This window comes from Callospermophilus lateralis, chromosome 11 (genome assembly GCF_048772815.1).
Source record: "Callospermophilus lateralis isolate mCalLat2 chromosome 11, mCalLat2.hap1, whole genome shotgun sequence".
Classification (NCBI taxonomy): domain Eukaryota; kingdom Metazoa; phylum Chordata; class Mammalia; order Rodentia; family Sciuridae; genus Callospermophilus; species Callospermophilus lateralis.
In genome coordinates this window covers 45758326-45783611 of record NC_135315.1, presented here as the reverse complement: position 1 = coordinate 45783611, position 25286 = coordinate 45758326, and the positions used below count along the sequence as shown (strand labels likewise).

At 34.7% G+C, this 25286-nt stretch overlaps 1 protein-coding gene and 1 non-coding gene across 4 annotated transcripts in view; one reads left to right on the top strand and one right to left on the bottom strand.

Moving 5' to 3' along the window:
- Positions 1-25286, bottom strand: part of Pafah1b1 (platelet activating factor acetylhydrolase 1b regulatory subunit 1) — a 78174-nt gene that overhangs the window by 28669 nt on the left and 24219 nt on the right. For all 3 annotated transcript variants that reach the window (XM_076870506.1, XM_076870507.1, XM_076870508.1), the window contains exon 2: positions 15775-15996. In XM_076870506.1, the coding sequence (XP_076726621.1) occupies positions 15775-15806 (32 nt within the window). In that variant the 5' untranslated portion in view covers positions 15807-15996. The remainder of the gene's footprint in view (positions 1-15774; positions 15997-25286) is intronic.
- Positions 21097-21170, top strand: Trnat-ugu (transfer RNA threonine (anticodon UGU)). Its single transcript has one exon. It is a non-coding gene; the product is annotated as a tRNA-Thr (tRNA).

Genomic DNA, 25286 nt, shown 5'->3' with positions numbered 1-25286 from the left:
AATTTTGCTTTCTATCAGCAGTTAGGAATGCCTCTTTACCTCTTCACTTGGTAAAAATGAGCGGCAAACATGATTAATTACAAAGATTTGGATAATCCCAAAATGTACATAATAAAACAGCACTCCAAGTTAGTTGGGCTTTACACTTATGATTTTTATTTGAGAGAGAGAGAATTTTAATATTTATTTTTTAGTTTTCGGTGGACACAAAGTCTTTGTATGTGGTATCGAGGATCGAACCTGGGCCACAAGCATGCCTGGCCCCACCACTTGAGCCACATTCCCAACCCTACAATTATGATTTGTGTCAAATGTTAAGTCCAACTTAACCTTGTCTCTTGATTCTAAAATCATCCAGTTAATTTAGGGAGCAGAATATATTATCCTGGTGTCATACGTTGGAGGACTAATTTCTCTTAAGGAACAAAAGTAGTTAGTAGTAAAATAATTTAGAGGACAATAATTCCAATGAATATATATCAAGTGAGTGGGAAAGCTCTTTTTAACTCTTCTATTCAACCAGAGATATTGATTTTTACATATTTTCCATATCCATATTGTTCTTCATAAATGTTCTTAAAATTGAGGTACACTGATTTTTAAACTTCCAACAAAGCCAGGCACAGTGGTGCAATCCTGTAATATCAGCAACACAAAAGGTTGGGACAGGAGGATCTCAAGTTTGAGCAACTCAAGCCTCAGCAACTTAGGACCTAAGGATCTTAGTGAGACCCTGTCTCAAATAAAAAATTAAAAAGGCTAAGGATGTAGCTTAGTGGTATAAAGTGCCCCTGTGTTCAATCCTCAGTACCAATAAATAAGTAAACAAAAATAAAATTAAAAAAACAAAAAATAAAAGAGCTCAGTGGTTTAGCACCCAGGAGAGGTTCAATCTCCAGCACCTCAAAATAAATTATTAAATAAAAAACCCTGCACACAAATATTTAAAACAAATCTGACTCATAAATTTACTTCCCCCCCCCCTACCATACTCATGATTGAAACCAGGAGTCCTTCACCATCTCAGCCTTTTTTAAAAATTTTTTATCTTGAGACAGAGTCTCACTAAGTTGTTTAGGGCTTCACTAAGTTACTAAGGCTAGCTTTGAACTTGCAATCCTCCTGCCTCAGCCTCCTGGGTCCCTGGGAGTGCAGTCAGGTGTCACACTTTTAACCAGTAGGCTTTTTTTTTCTTTTTTTTGTTAACTAATTAAATATAGGAAGTGAAAGAAATAAATAGTTATCTGCAAGTTTCGAGTAGGTGATGGTTATGAAACAAAGTCCCCTTTAAGATTAAAAGCAACATCCTGTAAGTGTCCTTCTGCATTCAAAATTTTCTTTTCCTGAGAATCAAAACTGGAAGGAAAAAAAAAAAAAGAGCCCCAGGCCAGGCAGAGCCCAAGTAAACTAAAACTGACAAATTCTCTGGCTAGCATAGCCTAGCTCAATCTGCATATGCATATCACCTGCTGGTTTTGTTTGTTTGTAAAGGGAACTGAACCCAAAGGTGATTTAGCCCTTGGGCACATCCCTGGCCCTTTTAAATTTCTCTTTTGAGACAGGATCTAAATTGCTTAGGGCCTCACTAAATTGCTGAGGTTAGTTTTGAATTTGTGATCCTCCTGCCTCAGCCTCTCCAGTCACTGGGATTACAGGTGTGTACCACCATACCCAGCTCACCTGAGTTTTGTTTATAATTTGTAACCACTTATGTAGGACCAGAAGAGAAACAATCTAGCTACTTCTCCCTAATCTGATCCAACTACATAGTATTCTCCTTTTTAGTTTTTTTCTTGAGAGAGCAGCAGACCAAATGCTGCCAGCTGAGATCTAGACAGGTACACTGACTTGGCTATAGGGAACCAGAGGTCTCTGCTAATTATACCAAGTGCAGTTTCAGAACTTGAAGCAGCCTCAATATTCCATTCCACAATAAAATTTGAAATGAGTATGCACAGTACTGGCACTGAGATGGAGCAGTATGGTTTTAGGAAAGCCTCAGTTCTTCCTTCACAGGTTCTCTACTGAGTAAAAGTCAACATAGATAGATGTCTGTAATCCCAGCATGGTTAAAAGGTTATAATACAATGACAAACTTTTATTTAGGTACTTGCTCATGGAACCACTGACAGAATTTAGAGAGATCACAATATACCACATGTCATTAATAACATCATAATACTGAACAGTAAAACAAGCAGGGTGCCTGCCTGTAATCCCAGGGACATGAGAGGCTGGGGCAGAAAGACTAAAAATTTAAAGCAAGTCTCAGTAACTTAGCAAGACCATTTCAAAATAAAAAATAAAAAGGGCTGGGGATGTAGCTCAGTGGCAGAGCACTCCTGGGTTCAACCCCCAGTTTAGAAAAAAAAATATATACAGTGAATAAATTACAAATGAGGGCCTGGGGATATAGCTCAGTTGGTAGAGGGCTTGCCTCACATGCATAAGGCCCTGGGTTCAATCCCCAGCAACACACACACACACACAAAAAGTGAAAACTTAAACAAGCCTGAAGTAATTAGGAACAGTTGTACAACATACTGATCAAAACCAAAATCCTAACAGTCCTTCAGGAGCTCCAGTCACTTCTCTTATAATAAGATACAATTTAGTCACAGTCACACTTCTTGCAATATGTTAAATAAGTGACAGGGATGAGGAATACTTTTAGTACTACCATCTCTGATGTCCCACCTCTTATTATCTAAGATAACTATCTGATCCAATGAATGAGGAATTTCTAACTCTAGGAAGGTGTACTACCATCATTTTAAGTAAGAAATAAATAAGACTAAAGCTTTAAAGGATACTCCTAGGGTTTGCTAGTTGTTGACCTTGAGTTGATTTTTTTTCCCCTTCTTTTTTCCAAGTTGTTTTTCATCAGTTTTACTGCAGAGGCAACATCTATCCCCTTTTAGACAAGTAAAATGAATTGTAACAAGCAGATATCAAGGCAAATGTTTACAATAATTATGAGAAACTCCAAAGACATGATTTGAATTATCTATTAAACTTCAGGGGATTAAGAGAATAAACCAATCACTTGGATTCAAGAAAAATTCTCGGGGCTGTGGTAGCTTGCTTGCATAGCACGTGTGAGGCACTAGGTTTGATTCTCAGCACCACATACAAATAAATAAAGGTCCATCAACAACTGAAAAAATATATTAAGAAAAATTCACATGGAAGTGCAACAGATCATTCTGAGTAGACCAAAACCAGTAACTCTACGCAGAATTTAACTAAAATCAAAAGGAAGTGAGGTTTTTTTTTCCTACTGGGGATTGAATTCAGGGATGCTTGACCACTGAGCTACATCCCTAGCCCTTTTCATTTCTTTTGAGACAGGACTTGCTAAATTGCTGAGGCTGGCTTTGAATTTGTGTTCCTTCTGCCTCAGCCTCCTGAATCACTGGGATTACAGCACCCAGCCTGAAATTTTTTTTTTGTACCAGCCACATCCCCAGCCCTTTTTATGTTTTATTTTGAGACAGAGTCTTGCTAAATTCACAGGGCCTTGCTAAATAGCTGAGACTATCTTTGAACTCGCATATCCTCCTGCCTCAGTCTCCAGAGCCGCTGGGATTACAGACATGTGTCACCATTCCTGGCCTCGAAATATTTTTTTGTTTAATATTTATTGTTTAATTTTCGGTGGACACAATATCTTTGTTTGTATGTGGTGCTGAGGATGGAACCCGGGCCGCACGCATGCCAAGCGAACGCGCTACCGCTTGAGCTACCACCACCGCTTGAGCCACATCCCCAGCCCTCGAAATATTTTTAAAAGACCCATTTATCACATACTTCAGACAGATTAGATGAAATAGCAACTAAACAAAGGAAGACTGTTGTATAGTAAATCAAGCCCTAAAGAATAAAAGTGAAGATCCTTTAAAAGATCTCTGAAGATCTCAGGTTGTAGTCATAATAAACCTCCACATTACCTATAAATACAGGTTCCACTTGGCAACAGATTTTTTACTCTGTATGAGCAGGGATATTCAATAATCTCCACTGACTCATAGTGGGTAGGGAGGGGGAGCATGGGAGGAATAGGCAAACTCTAGATAGGGCAAAGGGGTGGGAGGGGAAGAGAGGGGATGGGGTTAGCAATAATGGTGGAATGTGATGGACATCATTATACAAAGTACATGTATGAAGACATGAATTGGTGTGAACATACTTTATATAAGAGATAAGAAAAATTGTGCTCTAAATGTGTAATAAGAATTGTAATGCATTCCGTTGTCATGTATTTTAAAAATAAAATCAGTTATTAAAAAAAAAGTATTTACATTTAGAATTAGTATGTAATTATCCATAATATGTGGTTACCATTCTATTCTAGGGCTACCTAATGATCATTTATTTATTTGTTCAAGGTTCCCTTTCCTCACTCTGAAACACTAACTACATCTCAGCCTCAGTTGACCTCTAGCATCATGCAGAAAATAGCAACAACTCAGGATACAACTTTCTGAACTTCCTTATTGGAATTAGTGGCACTGGCTGCTGCTTCTACAATGTTTTGTTGTTGTTGTTTTAATTTTCCTTTTAATACAACCCTCTAGAATTACCAAATCTCAGTGAAATGAAATATGATCCTGCAGAATAAAAAGGCTTCATAATCCTACAGAAAGTAAACAATCACGATCCCATGGTAATCACCTTATTTATTGATTGATTGATTGATTGACTGGGGGGGGGTGCTGGTGATGCACTACCAGGGAGTTTCACTTTTAGCCCTTTCTAAAAATTCATTTTAAGACAGGGTCTCACACTAAGTTGCTGTGGCTGGCCTTGAACTAGTGATCCTCCTGCCTCAGTTTCCCAAGAAGCTGAGATTATAGGTATGTGTCACCATAACTAGCTATATTTCATTCTGTTATACTTGAAATATACTTTCTGAAACAATGAGCAATTCCATGATTTTGACTTGAATTCACAAATCAAATGTGTGTTTTGTTTACTAGTTTATCTTTTTGTCAAGTCTAGAAGGGAAAAGGCCAATATTCCTATAATACAGGATGTTATCTGTAATGATCAGCATACAATGCTTCTACTAAAATACTAATTTAAAATGTTCCAAAAAAATAAGACTAATTGTAACACAAGCTAAGAATATTTAAGTCTTTCTTTGAAGGCTCAACAGACTCTTTCTAATCTTTTATCTCAAAGTAATAATTACAACTATAATGTACGAAGTAAGAATACAGTCAATGATTATAGGTTCCATCCCTACCAAACTTTTAATCCCAGCAACTTGGGAGGCTGAGGCAGAAGGATCACAAGTTCAAAGCCAGCCTGGGCAACTTAGCAAGACCCTGTCTCAAAAAATAAAAGGTACTGAGGATATAACTCAGTGGTAAAGTACACCTGGGCTCAATCTCCAGTACAAAAATAATAGTAGTAATAATAATAATAAAGCTTATGTTCAAAATGTATATTTTTATACTCAATGTGAAAATACCTGTTTTTAATAAACACTTGAAAATGAAAGGTTATGAATTATGGATTAAAACTGCAGTCTTATTTCAACCCTAGTATTCAACTGATTCATGTATTTTGCTTTTATTGCTCAGTATTAATAACATCCTGATTAATATAGGTACACTGTGCAAACGGTAACTGGACTTAAACAGCTCAACTTGCAGTCTTAGAATATTCTTCAATTAAACCAACCCAGAAGATTTTCACAAGTGGGAGAAATACCTATTTGAAAGCTAAGTCAGTAACAAGATCTGAACATTGCTCTCATTCCTTATTATAGGACCTAAAGTCTGACAAGAAGTACCCAAATCTTAAGCTAAACCCTAACACTATTTGTCTAGCATCTAACTCAACTCTATGAATATGTGTTACTGTAGTGTATTCTCATGTACAATTTTAAATATGTAGGCAGGTGCAAATTTTCACTTTCTTTTGCAAAGGCTGGGAAGAATCACTTTCTAATCAATACTAAATATATACAACATTCAAATACATGCACAGTTGAAATCCATGTACTTCAATCAACTGACATTAGTTTTAAAGAGGAAAAAAAGTTTAAAATATATTATTACACTCGTGAAACAGCATGGAGGAACCTTCAATGCATATCCTCTAAGTCAAAGAAGCCAATATAAAAAGGCTATATATACATCCTGTGTAATTCCAAATTTCTAGAAGACAAAAACTATGGAGATTAGTAATAATATCAGAAGCTGTTCAGCTTGGGGAGAAGAAAAAAAAGGATGAATAGGTGGAGTTCCAGGAATTTTAAGGGCAACAAGTATTCTGAATAATACTATAGTGGTGGACATAAAACATTATGTACTCACTAGTCAAAACCCACAGCAGGGTTGGGGATATAGCTCAGGTGGTAGAGTGCTGCTGCCTAGTATGCATGAGGGCCTGGGTTCAATCCCTACTACTGGAGTGGGATAACAATGACAATAAAACAAAGACTATACAACACAAAGAGTAAACTACGTATTTTAGTTAATAATGATGCTTTAATATCAACTTGTCAATTATAACAAATATATCACATTAATGCAAAATGGTTAACAGTAAAGAAATTTGGGGGAAAAGCAGAAGGATTAGGATATGGGGAGGATTAATAGGATTCTCCTCTAAACTATTTTATCCCATTCTCCAAATTAAATTTTTTTATTTTTTTGGTAAAATGATTTTTAAGTTTCTTTAGAAGAAAAACATTTTACAAAAGAAAATTTTTAAGACAAAAAATTAGGAAAACATTATCAGATACTGAAATTTATTATACAGTTATAATAATCTAAAATTTGTAACTCTGGTTCCTGAAAACACAAATCTAAATCCTAATATAAGGCTCTGGAAAAAGGTGCTTTTAGATTAACTGGGAAAGGACCACTCAGTAAATGTTTGGACAAGTGCTTCAAGGGAAAAGCAGCTGGATCTCTTCCTCATACAGTCCACAAACATCAATTCCATATGTCTAAGACATTGTAAAAGTAAATAAAAGCAGAAGAATGCTTTAGGAATATAAAAATGAATATTTATGTAACCATGATTAAGGAATTATTATCCAAAGTCTGATTCTAATAGTCAAGGAAAAGACATAGCTTTCACTACATGATACCTACTTGTAGCACAAAAGTCCTCCTAGAACCAAGAAAAATGTAAACACTTCAAAGGTAAAAGAAATATACACAGCAAAGCCAGAAACAAGTGATTGACAAGAAAAAACAAATAGCAGGCTGGGGATGTGGCTCAAGCGGTAGCGCGCTCGCCTGGCATGCGTGCGACACAGGTTCGATCCTCAGCACCACATGCAAACAAAGATGTTGTGCCCGCCAAAAACTAAAAAATAAATATTAAAAAATTCTCTCTGTCTCTCACTCTCTCTTTAAAAAAAAAAAAAAAAACAAATAGCAATACATCCACACAAAACTTCAAGCTCATAATAACTTTAAAATACTTTTTTTTATTAATTGTGGAATTACTTTTATACATCTACATATAACCTGATTTTCTGCTTTTATTATGGAAAAAAGCTTATAAAAAAGCATCAAGAAAATAGTTAACAAACCATTATACATTGTAAAAGCAGTTCAGATTTATTACACATGTACTTCATACAAGACTTCAAGCCAAGCATTTCACATACACTATATTTAATCCTCATTATTCTAAAAAGTATTCCCTGTTAATCTAAATTACTTAAAAAGTGAGCTGGGAAAATCTGGAGAAAATATTTCTACCACAAAGTAATGCTGAGGGCTGGGGATACAGCTGAGTTGGTAGAGTGCTTGCCTTATAAGCACAAGGCCCTGGGTTCAATTCCCAGCACCACAAAACAAAACAAAACAAAACAAAAGTAATGCTGATGCTGAATTGTCTACGGATGTGATATGAAAATATCTCTTTTCTTTTTCAAGAAATCTGTTCCAATTTTTCTTATGTTAAAAACTATTATATTTTTTCCTAATTAAAATCACATTTCAAATAGTTCTAGCTGTTCTGCTTGTAAGTTTATTAATAGGTGACATCTAGCACCAGAGATCAAAAAACTGGGTGCTAAGCCACAGTCTTGATCATTTGCTTTTAGTTCCAGTTTCTAGGATTATGTGTTTATGTGACTTTATAAGATATATTCCAAGAGGTGGAGTTATAGGTCACAAATAATTTTACTTTAAATAACAAATACTGCCATAATATCCTCCTAGACAATTACAATTCCCTTTCCTTAACAGACACTATACTCTCCTTCCTAGAAGCATCTACTTTTTTTTTAAATTTTATATCTTTATTTTTATGTGGTGTTGAGGATCGAACCCCAGAGCCTCGCACATGCTAGGCAAGTGCTCTACCGCTGAGCCACAACCCAACCACAGCATCTACTTCTTTATACTAGAATAAATGATCTGAAATCAAAATCTTTTTCTTTTTCCTTTTTTGGTGGTGCTTGGAGACTTGAACCCAGGGCCTTTACATGTGAGGCAAGCACTCTACCAACTCAGCTATATCACCAGCCCCAAATAGCTTTTTTATAGTAATTTATTTCAACCTATTGGCTTCATTACTATCTAAAATTGTAAGTGCACTAAGTCATGTCTTGTACTCTAGATCTCAAATATTTGTTTTTATTTAATTTTATCTTGTTTACAGCCATTGCTCTAGATATTTGCAATTTTATTTATCATTAAATGTATTCTGTAACTTCATATCATCTAAAAAACTGAAAGTGTCCTATATATTTTAACACTTAAGACAAAGTCCAATGTTTCTAATTTCTCTTTAGTTGTAACTCTTGTAACTACTTTGTACTACTCTCATTTAGTATATAATTATCCACCTTGTCCACAAGAATATGATAACAAAAACTTTTCTGAAAACCAAGTATATTGTGGACCCAGCATTTGTTCAAATGTCCAAAGAGTTGCCTTGACAAGGACTATGAGGCAAGAAAAGAGATTTCTTCTTATATGCTTTTATATAATTTGTCATTCCCATTGGCCTATGATAAAATACACTTATGAAAAAATAGGGGCTGGGGTTGTGGCTCGGTGGTAAAGCGCATGCCTTGGACGTGAGAGGCACTGGGTTCAATCAGCACTACATAAAAATAAAGGTATTATGTCCATCTACAAGTAAAAAAATATTTTAAAAAAAAAGAAAAAAAATTTAAAGAAAATAGAATCTGTTCTACTTATTCTTTACAAATTAAAGATAGGTTAGTATAGAGGCTGGAGGGGTGGCTCAGTGGCAAGAATGCCTGCCTATCATGTTCGAGGCACTGGGTTCGATTCTCAGCCTCACATATAAATAAATAAAATAAAAGTCCATTGACAACCAAAAATTATTAAAAAAGGAAAAAAGAAAAAGATGAGTTAGTATAACTTAAAACTGAATGTCAAACTCACTAGCATATAGCCTCTTTTCCTGTTATACAACTTATTCTTTCAACTCAACAATACAATTCATCAAACACTAGAGACTCAACTCAAAGCCACTAGATAATCTTCTAAATTTTTCTTTACTCACTTATTAGGTTTTAGTTCTCTTATTAATGTTCATTCTGGCTTTCTAATAAACTTTGACAGAGAAAAAAAAAATGTTAGCAAATAATTGCCTAGCAGCTGCAATTTGGAGTATCCAAAAGTACAATACCACTAATCTGGCATCAGATCCTCCTGATGGCAGTATACATCTAAATCACCATCTTAAAAATCAATCTGATGGGCTGGGATTGTAGCTCAGTGTAGAACACTTGCCTACCATGTATAAGGCACTGGGTTCAATTCTCAGCACCACAAATAAACAAGTAAGTAAAATTTAAAAGTCCATCAACAACTTTAAAAAAAAGACAATCTAACCATACAAACTTTAGTCCCACGCCAAAAAAGAATGCACAGCCCTTCAAAACATTCTGCATCCTAATGACTGAAATGAATCTTTCTTTTCTGGTTCTGTGACTTTATATTTATAGTACTACACATCTCTTTCTTACAACAGATTTGAAACTGTTTGAGGAAAAATTGAATGTACAAAAATGACATCTCCCACATTTTAATGTTCTCTGGATGAATCTAGAAACCATAGAGGGGCTGGAGTTGTGGCTCAGTGGTAGAGCACTTGCCTTCCATGTGTGAGGCACTGGGTTCAATTCTCAGCACTGCATATAAAGAAATGAATAAAATAAAGGTCCACCAACATCTAAAAAAATATTTAAAAAAAGAAACCATATAGATACTTAATGCAGCTGTGTTTCTTCATCCCAAAGGTGATATTAAATCAATGTGTTATGTAATCAATGATATCTCAGAATAAAAGGGGGAAAACCCAAACTATAAATCAATGGAAAGATGGAGAATGTCACACAGAAAACCTGTCTATAGGTCAAAAAAGATTTAAGAAAAAAGCCAAGAGATTTAGCTTCACACATACTGTCCAGAATTAGCTAAACATTTAATTATTAGATAAACAATAGATTATCCTGAAAAAAGGCTTGAAGATCACTTTTAGGAAGGTCACTTTACCCAGAGAAGGAGTTGCCAGAGAAAAATCAACACACCCTAGAGCAAAAGGTAGCACAAATGTGGCAGAAAGGGGCTGGGGATGTGGCTCAAGCAGTAGCACGCTTGCCTGGCATGCGAGGGGTGCTGGGTTCGATTCTCAGCACCACATACAAATAAAAATGAAGATGTTGTGTCCATTAAAAACTAAAAAAATACTGAAAGAATTCTCTCTCTCAAAAAAAAAAAAAAAAATGTGGCAGAAAGGTGTTCTAAAGAAAGCACGCCCAATTCAAGCTATTTCATTAGATTCTCCCCCTCAGATCAAAATGTCCTCAAAGATGATTAGTAAGAAGGAATAAGACAACACTGGGTTCAAATAAATTTTATTAAGAGGGGAAGGGGAAAATAACAAAGCAAAGAGAGAAAAGCATACTTTAGATGGGAAGAATAGCCCAAGGAAGCAAAAAATTACAGATAAATATACTTTCAAAGAAATTAAAGGTAATATCAAACTAATGATAAAAATAAAAATTCAAGATATTATATATATTATATTATATATATAATAAAATATAATATATATATAAAATAAAAGAAATATCCCCTAAAATAGCCAATTTTTTTTTTTTTTTAAAGAGAGAGAGAGAGAGAATTTTAATATTTATTTTTCAGTCTTCAGTGGACATAACATCTTTGTTTGTATGTGGTGCTGACGATAGAACCCGGGCAGCACACATGCCAGGCGAGGGCGCTACCACTTGAGCCACATCCCCAGCCGTAAAATAACCAATTCTTTAGCAGGAAAAAAGTTACACCACAACCAAGAAACTGATTCATAATGTATTACACCCAAAATCTGGCTTGGTAAAATTTACTTTTGATTTACACAATACATTTGCCATATAAAATATTGAAAGAATACTGTCACAAATCTCTTTTTGTTCTACCTTCATCCAGTATCATTCTTCTGCTCAGAAGCAACCACTGTTAACATTTTAGTGTGTGTCCTAAAACGGTATAGGTATTTATCTATACATGTACATAGATGTATCTACACAGATATAAGCAGAAAATAAATAAGTGTGTATGTGGTATGCATGCGTGTTTGGGAGAGTATTTAAATGTTTCGTATCTTTTTCATACCATCTTATTTAGCAATCTGATTGTTTCACTTAACAATCGATCTTAGAGTTCATTTTCTATACATATGCATAAATATACCACTTTCTTTTTAACTGCTTTACAATATTTCCACAAGATCTATATAGTATATTTAATATACCCTTCTGAAGGATAAATTTTTTAGACTGCTAACAGTTTCTCACAATTACACACAACTGCAACAAACATCTTTTCATATAGTTATCCCTAGAGAAATTTCTACACACATGCTGAAAAAGTTATGAAAGTTAAATCAAGGAATGTACATGTTCTAATGGTACCTCTCTACACAATGTGCAACCAGAGAAATGAAATGCTGCACTCCATTTGTGTACAATGAATTGAAATGCATTCTGCTGTCATGTACAAGTAAGTAGAACAACAACAAAAAAAGAATGTGCATGTTAAAAGATATAGCCAGGGGCTGGGGTTGTGGCTCAGTGGTAGAGTGCTCGCTTAGCATGCACAAGGCACTGGGTTTGATCTTCAGCACAACATAAATGTAAAATAAAGATATTGTATCTACCTAAAACTCAAGAAGAAATATTTTTAAAAAAAGATACAGCCAAATTAACCTTTAAACAAACTAACAAGAGCTGGGGATGTGGCTCAAGCGGTAGCTTGCTCGCCTGGCATGCGTGCTACCATATACAAACATCTTTGTTTGTATATGGTAGCACGCATATACATTCTTTCTCTCTCTCTCCTCTCTCTCTCTCTTAAAAAAAAAAATAATAACATTAAACAAACTAACAAGCTGGGCATAGTGGTCCACTCCTATAATTGCAGCTACTTGGGAAGCTGAGGCATGAGGATCACAAGTTGGAGGCCAGTCTGGAGAACTTTGAGAATCCTTGACTAAAAATTTAAAAAGACCTAAGGAGCCAGGCACATTGGCACACACCTGTAATCCCAGGTGCTCATGGGGCTGAGTCAGGAAAAGTGTGAGTTCAAAGCCAACCTCAGCAACGTTGCAAGACCCTGTCTCAAAAATAAAAAATTTTAAAAAGGGTTGGGGATGTAGCTCAGTAGTAGGGTCCCCGTGGGTAGAAAGAAAAGGACAGGAAAGGACAAGACAGAAGTATTTAAATACTTTTAATGCATTATGACAGCAAATAAAGCCTATGTGATTTCTACTTTTTTGGAATTTAAAATTTTCTTTGTAGATTAATACATGAAATTTTTGTAAATATATGAAAATATCTGGAAAAATATATATAATATACAGAGGTAATGTTGGCTACATCTCGAATGTAAGATTGTAAAGTTTTGGTTAGGGTAAGGGAATTGATGCTTATATTTTGACATGTACTATTTTTTGAACTAAAAATCAGAAAACTGGTTTTGCTTCCGTTACTCATCATGAAACCAGATTAATTTTAATTTCTCCTCAATTAATCTATAAAGGTATTTGTCATATCCACAAAAATGTTTTATATTAGTCATGCCTGTAGGACCCAGAACAATAAGAGCATAGAAGGTAAATAGCACACACTGTTAAGCTGAAACACATTTAATTGTACTGCTTCAGTGATCTCTTTCCTTCTTGAAGTCAAGCGTGGTGGCTCATGCCAACAAGTCAGGAAGGCTGAGACAAAAGGATGGCAAGGTCAAGACCAGCCTCAGCAACTTAGTGAAACCCTGGCTCAAAACAAAAAGGGCTAAGGATGTGCTCAGTGGTAGAGTGCCCCTGGTTTAATCCCCAGTACCAAAAAAAAAAAATCATTCTCATTTCTACCTCAATGATAGCTCAAAGGATTTTACACATCAATTACTACCCAACCTCTTATAAATGCTACAAATGTTACCAAAAAAAAAAAAAAATCAATTAAGGTATCAAAATATACCATATTTCAACGAAGTATATACACATTTGTTTCCTCCTATTACAGTAAATACACATTCATATTATTTTCAGAAATGGGAGGAAAAAAAAGATTCACCTTCTATTTTTACTAAAAACTAGACAATTTATTTCCCAGATTTACAATGAAATCCTATTATAACACAAATTTTTGTTGCTTGATAAACATGTCTAAAGGGATGGGAATATAGCTGAGCAGTATAGCTCACCAAAAAAAAAAACAAAGAAAGAAAAAAAGAACTCATGAGCTCATACCAAAAATGAAAACACTACTAAATAAAAGGTGGGGGAGGCCCCTGGCTTATAGTAAAATGATAAGTGCTGAATGGTAATTGTGGAATGAGTGGTGGTATTAGAAAATCATTACTTTGCAACCACTGTACTAAAGACTGGCTCAAGCAAGACTCACCAACCGATATTAAATCTAGGAGGAAATATCGATGGAAAACCAGAAGTTCATGTGGTCTTAAAGTATTTCCTCACTTATGCAAAACATAAATCTAACCACGAGAAAACAAAAGACAAATCCAAAATGAGGAACACACTGTTAATAAAAATACTCTTCAAAAATATCAATGTCTGGACTGGGATTGTGGCTCAGTGCTTGCCTCACATATGTGAGACACTGGGTTCAATCCTCAGCACCACATAAAAATAAATTAATTAATTAAAGGTATTGTGTCCATCCACAACTAATTTTTTTTTAAAAATCAATATCATAAAAGACAAAGGCTGAGGAAATGTTCCAGAATAAATAAGACAAAAGAGACAGAACAATGAAATGCAACACTTGATCCTGGATTGGATGGTGTACTAGAGAGGAAAAGAAATGCAATGAGCAACATAATGGCCAGGCCTAGTGATCCACACTTGTAATCCCAGCTACTAGGGAGGCTGAGGCAGGAGAATTAAAAGTTTGAGGCTAGCCAGAACAATTTAGAGGAACACTGTTGTAAAGTAAAATAAAATGAATGGAGGAAGGTGGGTATGTTATGGGATCAATTGACAAAATTGGAATAAAAAAATAGATTAAATGAAAAAATTTGTCAACATTAAATTTACTGAAAACACTAAATGTATTGTGGTTTTATAGAAGAAAACCTTAATTTTAGGGACTGAATAATGAAGTATCTGGGGATCTTTGCATAAGTAACTTAATCTCAAACATTTAAGGGAAAAAACTATTGTGTAGTATACTTTACACACACCCTTATGAAGTAAACATGTGAAGTAAATGGTATGAAATGTTAACAATAGGAAATAGATAAAACTTAATAAACAATCTCTGTAATAATTTTGTAACTTTTTTATAAATTTAAAAATATTTCCAAATAAGGCTGGTATTGTAGATCAGTGGTAAAGTACTTGCCTTGCATGTATGAGATACTGGGTTTGATCCTTGGTACCACATAAAATTTTTAAAAATCTGAATTTTCTCCCCCATACTCTTCACCTAGAAATATGGAATGCTATAAAATACTAAAAAGTATGGAATATCCTAAATAACAGTGGTTAAACTACTTCACACCTGTCTCATTAATGCATTTGCATTTACTATCATATTTGCTACCTCACAAAGTCCAAGTCCTAATAGCCTTTGAATGATAAAAGATAAAAAAAACACAACAAAGCTAAGGAAAGGCACTGTCAATAACAAAACATGATGCTAGGCTTTGTGGCATATAACTAAAATACTAGCAATTCCGGCAACTTAAGAAGATGAAACAGAAGGATTACAAATTCAAGGCCAGCTGTCTCTGCAATTTAACCAGACCCTGTCTGAAAATAAAAAATAAAAAAGGCTGAGGATGTAGTATATAACACCATGGTCAGAGTGGGAGTAATTTCTCTTTTATTTTTCTAAGACATGGATTTAAGGGGGGGAAAAAATAGAGATATGAAGCATTTATCTTCCTGCGAACATAATTTATTTAAAAGACAAGTTTATCCCTGAGTTCAATCCCCAGTACCATTCCAAAAAGAAAGGGGGGGGCGGAGTTTAGGATAAGACATATCAACTAACTTGCTTATTTATTTTGCTTTAAACTTAATCATTTAAAAAAATCACATGAGTAAATAATGCTATGTTAAAGGAAGACCCGGGTGTAAGATCAAACCACACTGCCAAACCAATAGGCACCCACCTGTTTAAAAAAAAAGTTTTAATCTTAAACCTCCCAAATCTGTATTTTAATTTACTACTCTGTCTCTTATGAAAGAGAATTTTTTTTTTCTTAACATCACACAAAAAAAGAAACTTACAGTTCATCTCGTTGTCTCTGGGACAGCACCATTTTGGCTGTTAATGTCAAGCTTATTTGATATAGTGGTATGTCCCTCCTTCAGGAAATCAAAAGGCTTTGTAATCCCTGGGTTTATAATTAACTATGCCACTAAGTGGCTTCCACACAGGGGAAAATGATTCTTTTATAAGTGAATCCAACCAGTAACCAGGAGATATTCAACAAGTAAGGTTCATTCCACCTAAGGAGAAAAAGAAAAAGAAAAAATAACATTATTTTTTCACTTAAAATTCAAATTATTTCTAAATTACTAATTGCAGTACACATTTTCAAAGATGAAGTTTACTCTGTTTTTTATTGGTTATTTTTAGTTATACGTAACAATAGGATTCATTTTGATATATTATAAAAGCATGGACTATATTCTCATTCAGTCCCCAGTAATTTCTCTTTTCCTCCCCTCCCCCGAATCCCTTCCCTTTATTAATCTTTCTGCTATTTACTTGTAGTTTCTTTTAATTAGTGTCTTATGGATGTTAATGAATTTTAGATTTTTCAACCTAAAATAAAAATATATGCCAAAATATGTAGTATTTTATATTATCTTCAATAGTTACTTAATGATACAAACTGCTTAATCTATGTTAAAATGTAGCCTACATTTACCTATTCCCATCCTTGTCAACTGCCAAATATACTTAATTTAAAATATTAACATATAACTGGCCTATAGAGAAGCTCAATGGTAGAGAATTTGCCTAGTATGTGTGAGGCCCAAGGTTTCATCCCCAGAACCACAAAATAAATAAATAAAAAATAAATAAAAACAAAAACAACAACAAAAAAACCTACTCTAGAAGATTATAATTTTACCTTAAAGACAAAATCTATAATTTATAATTTACAAAAAAGGTAACATAAAAAGCAAAAGAGGGCTGAGTTGTGGCTCAGTGGTAGAGCGTTTGCCGAGTATGCATGAGGCACTGGGTTCGATTCTCAGCACCCCATGTAAATGAATAAAATAAAGGTCCATCAATAACTAAAAAAATATATTTTTTTAAACCTGGAGATAAAGATTTCATAAACTGTACAGAAATCAAATTATGCCAGCCATAAATGAAGTGATCTTCAGGATTAACAATTAGCCACCAATTACAGCCTTAGATTGGCTGGTATTTATAACGGAAATAAACTGCTTAGCAATCTTATGCTCTCTTAACCAATGCAATTTAAATCAAAAGACAAATTTAATTCATTTTATTTTGTGTCCCTCAGAGGCATGTGTTTAAAAAAAAAGAAAGAAAGAAAGAAGGAAAGAACTACTCTAGATTCTCAAGCTTACATAGCACTTCCCTCTAATCTAGCTTTTGGATACTATTACTTAACATACATTTCAGAGTCCTTATTTGATACACTTATAATACCATAAAGTCAGTTTCCATATTGTATCTAAAAAGTAGTAATCAACTAAATTAAGGTAAATTTGTGAGAAAAAAAATCAAGAAATTATATTCTTTTTTAAATAATCATTCTTCAGGACAGGGGTGCTTCTACTCATGGCTACTGAGAAGTAAGGCAGGTTTTCTAGAGCCCAGGAGTACAAGTCTGTACCTTAAAAAAAAAAAAAAAAAAAAAGAACAACCTGGGCCCAAGAGTGAAAGCCTATAATTCAAGAAACTCAGAAAGCTGAGGCAGGAGAACCCCAAGTTCAAGGCCCTAAGCAACTTAGTAAGACCCTGTCTCAAAGTCAAAGAAATAAAAAGGACTGGGGACTTGGTTCAGCAGTAAAGTGTCCCTGGGTTCAATCCCCAATAATAAACAAACAAAAATACTGGGCACTGTGGTATATAATAATTCCAGCTACATGGAAGGCTGAGGCAGGAAAACGGCAAGTGTGAGGCCAGCATGGGTGGGCAACTTAGCAAGACACTGTCTCAAAATTAAACAATAAAAAGGGATGAGAGGGTGTAGTTAAGTAGTGGAGTAGTAGCCCAGCATATGTAAGGACCTTGTTCCAATCCCCAGTTGGGGGCAGGGGATAAAATCTCCTAAAAAGTAAGATTGTCTTGTTATACAAAAACAGAAGGTATTTCCACTGAATTTAGGAAATGTATCTGAGATGGTTTTATTTAAGCAGACTTCTGGCATATATAAAATTCAGTCACCAGGGGCACTTTAAACCAGTAGGATAAGGTGTGGTGGCACAAGCTGTAATCCCAGTGACACTGGGTGGCTGAGTCAGGAGAAACACAAGCTCAAGAGCAGCCAAGTCCTGAGCAACGTGGTGAGACCCTGACTCAAAATAAAAAATAAAAAGGGGGCTGGGGATGTGGCTCAGGGGGAAGCGCGCTCGCCAGGCATGCCTGCAGCCCGGGTTCAATCCTCAGCACCACATACAAACAAAGATGTTGTATCCGCCGAAAACTAAAAAATAAATATTAAAATTCTCTCTCTCTCTCTCAAAAAAATTTTTTTAAAAATAAAATAAAATAAATAAAAAGGCTGGGGATATGGCTCAGTGGTAAAGCATCCCTGGGTTCAATCCACAGCACACCCCCCCCCCCAAAAGGAAATCATCCTCCAAGTAAAATAAAAGCATAACAAATAACTTGCAGGACTACCCATCAAGAGAAAATACCATACTGGGCGCAGTGTCACATGCCTATAATCCCACTAGTAGGCTTGGGGGCTGAGGCAGAAGGATCAAGAGTTCAAAACCAGCCTCAGCAAAAGCAAGGCACTAAGCAACTCAGTGAGACCCTGACTCTAAATAAAGTACAAAATAGGGCTGGGGGTAGAGCTCAGTGGCTGAGTGGCCCTGAGTTTCCCAGTAAACCACCCCCCGCCAAAAAAAAAAAGAGAATATCATGGAAAGGGAAAATAAGAATCATTCTTGAGTGCAATTCTCATGTCATGCCTGTGCCAGGCACTGCTCCAGTTACTAGAAATATAATGGTAATTTCCAACACTACAAAAAAGAACGTCAAAAAGAAAACTGAGAAAGCAAACTATAGTTTTAAATATGATCCCTGAGTCAAAAAGTGAGATGCTCCCAGTGGCAGGTGTTGATTTGAAGAAAGTTTTCTCTATTAAGCAATTCTAACACATATAAGCAGGAATTTATTTTAGTTTTCAATGATTCTTTCAACCAGGAGTTTAGCTAGCAAAAAATAACAACTGAAAAAGCTAACACTACCACTCCACCTAAACACAGAGAAATATGATTCTTGTCAGTAATAGTGGAATCAGAAACAAAACAATGGATAATCTAAAAACACAACAAACAACCCATTGGTATTTAACACACCCAATTAAACCTCACTTTTCTAAGTACTAATTGTCATGAAAACAAAGCATCTAGGGATTCATACACATTGAAAAAGAACATGGTAGGGTAAGGATCATCTGATGGTGTTGATTATCTAAACTACAGTTTTCTATTACCTGAGACAATAGTAATTCACTGATAAGTGAATTCATCATATGAATTAATAGTAAAAAAGAGACATGGATCAGGAAAATATTACTATATTATTATAGAGTTCAACTTAATATGGAGTTCTAGTCATAGAAATAAACACAAAAACAATGCACTAAAATAGCAGGATTACTGAAGAATAATAATAAAACCAAAATATAAAATTAACAAACATATAGAACACTTACTATGTGCCAAGCATTATCTTAAATCACCAAGTTTAATGGGAAAAAGACTTGGTCATTACAATCAAGAAACAGGAAATTAAAACTGTGTGAACAGTGTGAAATTAACAAGTGATAAACTAACAAAGTCAATAAGTGTTGACTCAGAATGAAGCTAAGCAGGTAAGTAGGAGATAGAACAAAAACAATTTATCCAAAGGTCAAGGAGAAGCCATTATATAAATTTTTTAGAAAAATCTCTTTAGGCAGGGACCATGCCTAAAATCCCAGCTGAAGTTTCCACTAGGAAGGTGTACAAACAAGCCAGTTCTGAAGAGAACTGATGTAAAATAAAATGGTTTGACAATTTTTACTTAGATGTGGTAAATGGAGACATAGCAATGGTTGAGATGACCTAGGAAGAATTTGCAGAGCAAGCTGAGCAGAGGGTCAAGCCTAGAACCAGGAACAGCAATACCAATACTTAAGATCTTATCTACAATTAGGGCTAGGATGTAGCTGGTGCCCTGGGTCCAATCTCCAGTGTCAAAAACAAAAATATAGGAAGAAGGAAAGAAGGCAGGCAGGCAGGCAAAAACAAAAACAAAAAACTTTTTGTCTGGGTAAGGAGGCACACACCTGTAATCCCAGAAATTTAGGAGGCTGAGGCAAGAGGAGTACAAATTCAAGGCTAGCCTCAGCAATTTAGAATGGCCCTAAGCAACGCAGTAAAATCTTATCTCAAAATAAAAAATAAAAAAGGGCTGGGGATGTAGTTCAATAAAGTAGCCCTAGGTTTAATCCCCACTACCACGAGGAAAAAAAAATTTGTAAGTAGGGCTGTGCTATGGTATAACTCAGCAGTAACATACATGATTCCCCAGCACCGCAAAACAAAAACAAAATTTAAAATCTTCAACTGGGCTGGGGTTTGTAGCTCAGTGGTAGAGCACTTGTCTAGCACATGTGGGGCACTGGGTTCAATCCTCAGCACCACATAAAAAATAAATAAATAAATAAATGTATTTTTTTTTTTAAACAATCTTCAATTGGTTCTGAGAACAAAAAAGGTTACCCAAAAAATAGAAGAAAGACTGTGGAATGAGATGGACATCATTACCTCAAGTACATGTATGAAAACACAAATGGTGTGACTCTGTGTACAACCAGAGACATGAAAAATTGTGCTCTATGTGTGTATTATGAATTGAAATACAAGATAACAAATCAGAATGAATGAATGAATGAATCAGGAGAGAATGTCACAAAAGCCAAGGTAGTGTTTCCAGGGGAGGCAATCAACAGTATCCAAAGCCATCCAATTACCCAGCAAAATAAGGTTAAGGTGGGTTGACTGTATTCATCATAGAGCTCACTAATAACACAAATTGATTCAGTAAAATGGCAGAGAAATGAGGGGTTGTGGGTATAGCTCAGTGGGAGGGTGCTTGCCTAGCATGTGTGAGGTACACTGGGTTCAATACTCAGCATCACATAAAAATAAATAATTAAAGGTTTGTTTTGTTTTGTTTTTTTAATAGCAGGGAAATTATTTTAAATGGCAGAAACAATATTTAAACAGGGGAAGGGGTAGGGTAGAGATGGTACCATAAACAAATTTTAGAAGTTGATGAAAATATTGAAAAGTAATTATTTTTCTCAGCCAAATCAGATGGTTGAATACTAATGGTGGAGGGGCTGGGGATATGGCTCAGTTGGTAGAGTGTTTGCCTTGTATGCACAAGGCCCTGGGTTCAATCCCCAGCACCACAAAAAAAAAAAAAAAAAAGTAAGCTGGCTTTGAATTAGTATGGTAGAGAAAAAGACACAGGACACGGGAGAAATGAAAAATGATGAATTTTTAATATCACTATTTTTACTCGCTAATTAACCAACACTGTTAACAAACTAGATATATATATAGTTATACCTACATAAGTATATTTATATTGGTACAGTGAAAGAAAAACAGTATACCATCTATGAATATTGCTGCCACAAAATCAAATCTGAACCTGATTAAGTATCTGCCTTCAACTATCAATCTGCAAGAAGTAGAGTGGACATATGTTAAAGACACAATGGGGATACAATCAGCAAAAACTAGACTATGAAAAACCCTATAAAGCAAATGACCCAATTTCTTCAAATTCCAAAGAAAGAAAAAGGGATGGAAAGAAAAGGGATGGAAAGCATTTTTCAGTGCTGGGGATCATGTACTTTACTGCTGAGTTATACCATGGCCCAGCCCTATGTATTTGAAACAGAAAAGTGAAGAGCTAGGATTGTGGCTCGATAGTAAATCACTTGCTCAGCATGCGTGAGGCACTGGGTTGATTTTCAGCACCACATATAAATAAATAAAATAAAGGTCCATTCAGAACTTTAAAAATATTTTTTAAAACAACAGACAAATGACACATCTAAAAATCGTGATATATAGACCATACTTATATCTAGACCCAAACAAATTATAAAATAAACAAACCAATAGACAAAGATTTAGGGAAATTAGAGTACTGATGGAATATCGCATGATATTTAACAATTATGAAAATTTATTATGTTGTTTTCTAATTTTGTCTATGGGTGTGACATTTTCCATAATAAAAGTTTTATTTTGGGGGCTGGGCTATGGCTCGCAATAGCACACTTGCCTGGCATATATGAGGCACTGGGTTTGATTCTCAGCACCATATATGAATAAATAAAATAAAGGTCTATCAACAGCTCAAAATAAAACTTAAAAAAATTTTTTTTAAGTTTTATTTTGTTTTAATCAGTAGAGGGACTCAATGGAACAAGTACATTAGGAGGAGAAAAAGAAAGGATACAGAGAATAACCCATACAGATGGGTTATTCCTGCAGATTATCAACTGTTTATAATATAGTTCCAAAATATTAGAGAAAATTTAATATGTGACCAAATATAATACAAATATACTCCTTTGAAATTTCTATTTTTGCCATTTTATATTTATAGAGACTTTACATATAATCTACTAAAGAAAAACAAAACCAATCTTTTTAAATTGGTAAAAAAGAATGAGCTGGGTATGGTGTAATCCCAAATACTCTCCCTCCCTAGCATAGGCAAAACCATGGATTCAATCTCCAACAAGACCAAAAAAAAAAAAAAAAAATTCACAGGAGGTTGTCAACGTCTTTCAACAGCCTCATCATTTCCCCATATTTCTGTTAGTTACAGCTAACCACCACATCTCATTTGACAAGATTTAAGTCATTCATCCAAAATTTCCATTTTTCAATTAGCCTTGGACCAAAGATTAGGAGACTACTTTTTTTTCACCAAGAATCATTCCTACCACTATTATAATTCTGATAATAAAGGCAAATGTTACAAACAGACGGTCCAAAGTTTTAGATTATGATTCTGAAGAAACAAAGTAGAAATCGTTTTTGGGCTTTGAAGTCAAGCAGATGTAGATTTAAATAACACAGTATATGTCATATCTATATGTTCATTTTTTCTTGTAAGATCATTTTTAAGCTTTGCCATTTGATTTCACTAGATGATAGAATACTAGAAGATTAGACTGCACATTATGAGATGGTTCCTATTGTACTCCATGTGATGGTTAATATTGTGTCATGTTGACTAGGCCACAGTACTCAAATATTTGGTCAAACACTGGTGTAGATATTTTTTAGATAGGAGTAACATTTAAGTCAATTGACTCTTGAGTAAATCCAACTACTTTCATAATGTAGGTGGGCTTTACTCTCTCTATAAGTTGAAGGTCTTATGGGGGAAGAGAACCTTCCCAGGAAGAGAAAATTCTAACAAGACTGTCTTTTGACTTGAGCTGCAATATCAACTCTTCCCCAGATCTCCAGACTTCAGCCTAACCTGCAGATTTTAGATTTGCCAGCCTTAATAACCAAAGTAAGCCAATTCCTTAAAATCAACTAGTTTAGTCAATCTCCCTACACACACACATGCATATTATCTCTGGCTGTATGTAATATAGGACCTTTTATTTATATAGTTTTAGCCTGTCACAAGTCTTGCAAAGAATACTTTCATATTGCTTAAACTCTGCTCTCTGGGTACTACTTCAGGCAAATTAACGCCTTTAAGGGGTATCAAAATGCAAAAAACTGCTTCTCGGCCTGCAACAAATAATAGAGCTAGGTTTATTTGTGGACAGATGCTCAAAAGACTACCTTTTCATAATCCCAAAAAAGGAGAAGTGTCCCCCCTCTTCTCTGACTTCAGCAGCATGAAGCCATTTTAAACATCTGAAGTTTCCAAAGAAACTGAATTCTGATTTTAGATTTTGTTGTGTTCAGTTTTTTCTAATGTTTTTAAATCTCAAACCAATTGTTCTGTATGATACAAATGTACATGGCCATAAATAAATAATGGAAGGGAATGTAGAAAAAAGGCAAACATTTGTTGTTTAAATATGATTTTAGAGATTGTAGATAAATTATACTACTAACACTGAAACTTCTAACTTGGATTCTATTAAACTACTAATTGAGTGATATCAAAAGAGCTAATTCACCGAACCAATATTGATGATCTCAACCAGTTACATCAAATTAGGCAATAATTCTTTAGGCTAGAAAACACCTCTGGGAAATAACAGTAAAAGCCACCTATGTTGTTTCTTCAGATCAGATTTTTGCTAAACTGTGGATTTTAACTAGGAATGTGTATCAGAGTTACCTAGGGAACTTTCTGAAAATAATCATGATTATGTTCATTCTCAGAGTTTCTGAAGAGGCATATGAATTTTTAATATTTCTTTAGGTGATTTTGATGCATATCCTCCTCACTAGAGAACCATAAAGTCAGCAATCTCACTTATAGCTAATACTGAAGAGTCAAGATCAAAAAAATTACAGAGAAGGGAAAATCAAGAAATCATCAAAGTCAGAAAATGTTATCTGGGGACATAGTTCAGCGGTAGAGTACTTGCCTAGCAAGTGCAAGGCCCTAGGAATGATTCCCAACACCACAAAGAAGTTACCCAAATAAAAAAAATCAAAATAGGAGGCCATGGTACTGAAATTTCAATAGTAATTACAACAAACATCACTAAAATTCAAAGAAATGTTTATAAAACCCTTCAGATATACCATGAACAGACTATATTAAGAAAAAGGTGACACGCAAACTTTTGGAAATAATAAGCAATATTTCCTTATAATTGAGCTTTATAAGGCTTCAAAAAAAATCCTTTAATAAGAAACTGTAACTAGCTTATTAGTTCTGTAACTATCTAGTCTTCCTGGTCATCCTAATAAAGGCACATTTTTTTGCATCTATATTAACTTTGGTGCTTTTTATCTTGTGTTCTCTCCCATTTGTATTTAAAGCAGGAGTCAATAAGTCCCCAAACACTTAGATAGTATCTTAGGTTTTGCAGGCTATCCAGTTTCTATTAGCAACTACTCAATTCTGCCTCTGTAGTAAGAAAACAACAATAAACAATGTATAAAGAAAAAGGTTTGCGTCTGTTCCCATAAATCTTTATGGACTAAAATTCAAATTTCAAGTACTTTTTAAAATTATTAATTTACCAAAAGAATTTTACAAAATATTATTTTATTTATTTATATTATTTATTTATTATTACAAAATATTATTTCCCTTTTATGCTTTTTAACCATTAAAAATTATAAAAACCATTCTTAGCTTGCAGGCCCTATCAAAACAGGTGGTTGGGCTGGGTATGTAGCACAGAGACAGAGCACTTTCCTATCATGGATAAGGGCTTGGGCTAACTTTCCAGAATTGAAATAATAACAAGTGGCAAGCAGAATTTGATTTACTAGCCACAATGTACAAACCCGTATCTAATACAGCTACTTTAATAATAATAGTATTTATTTCACAGGACTGTCAAGGAGATTAA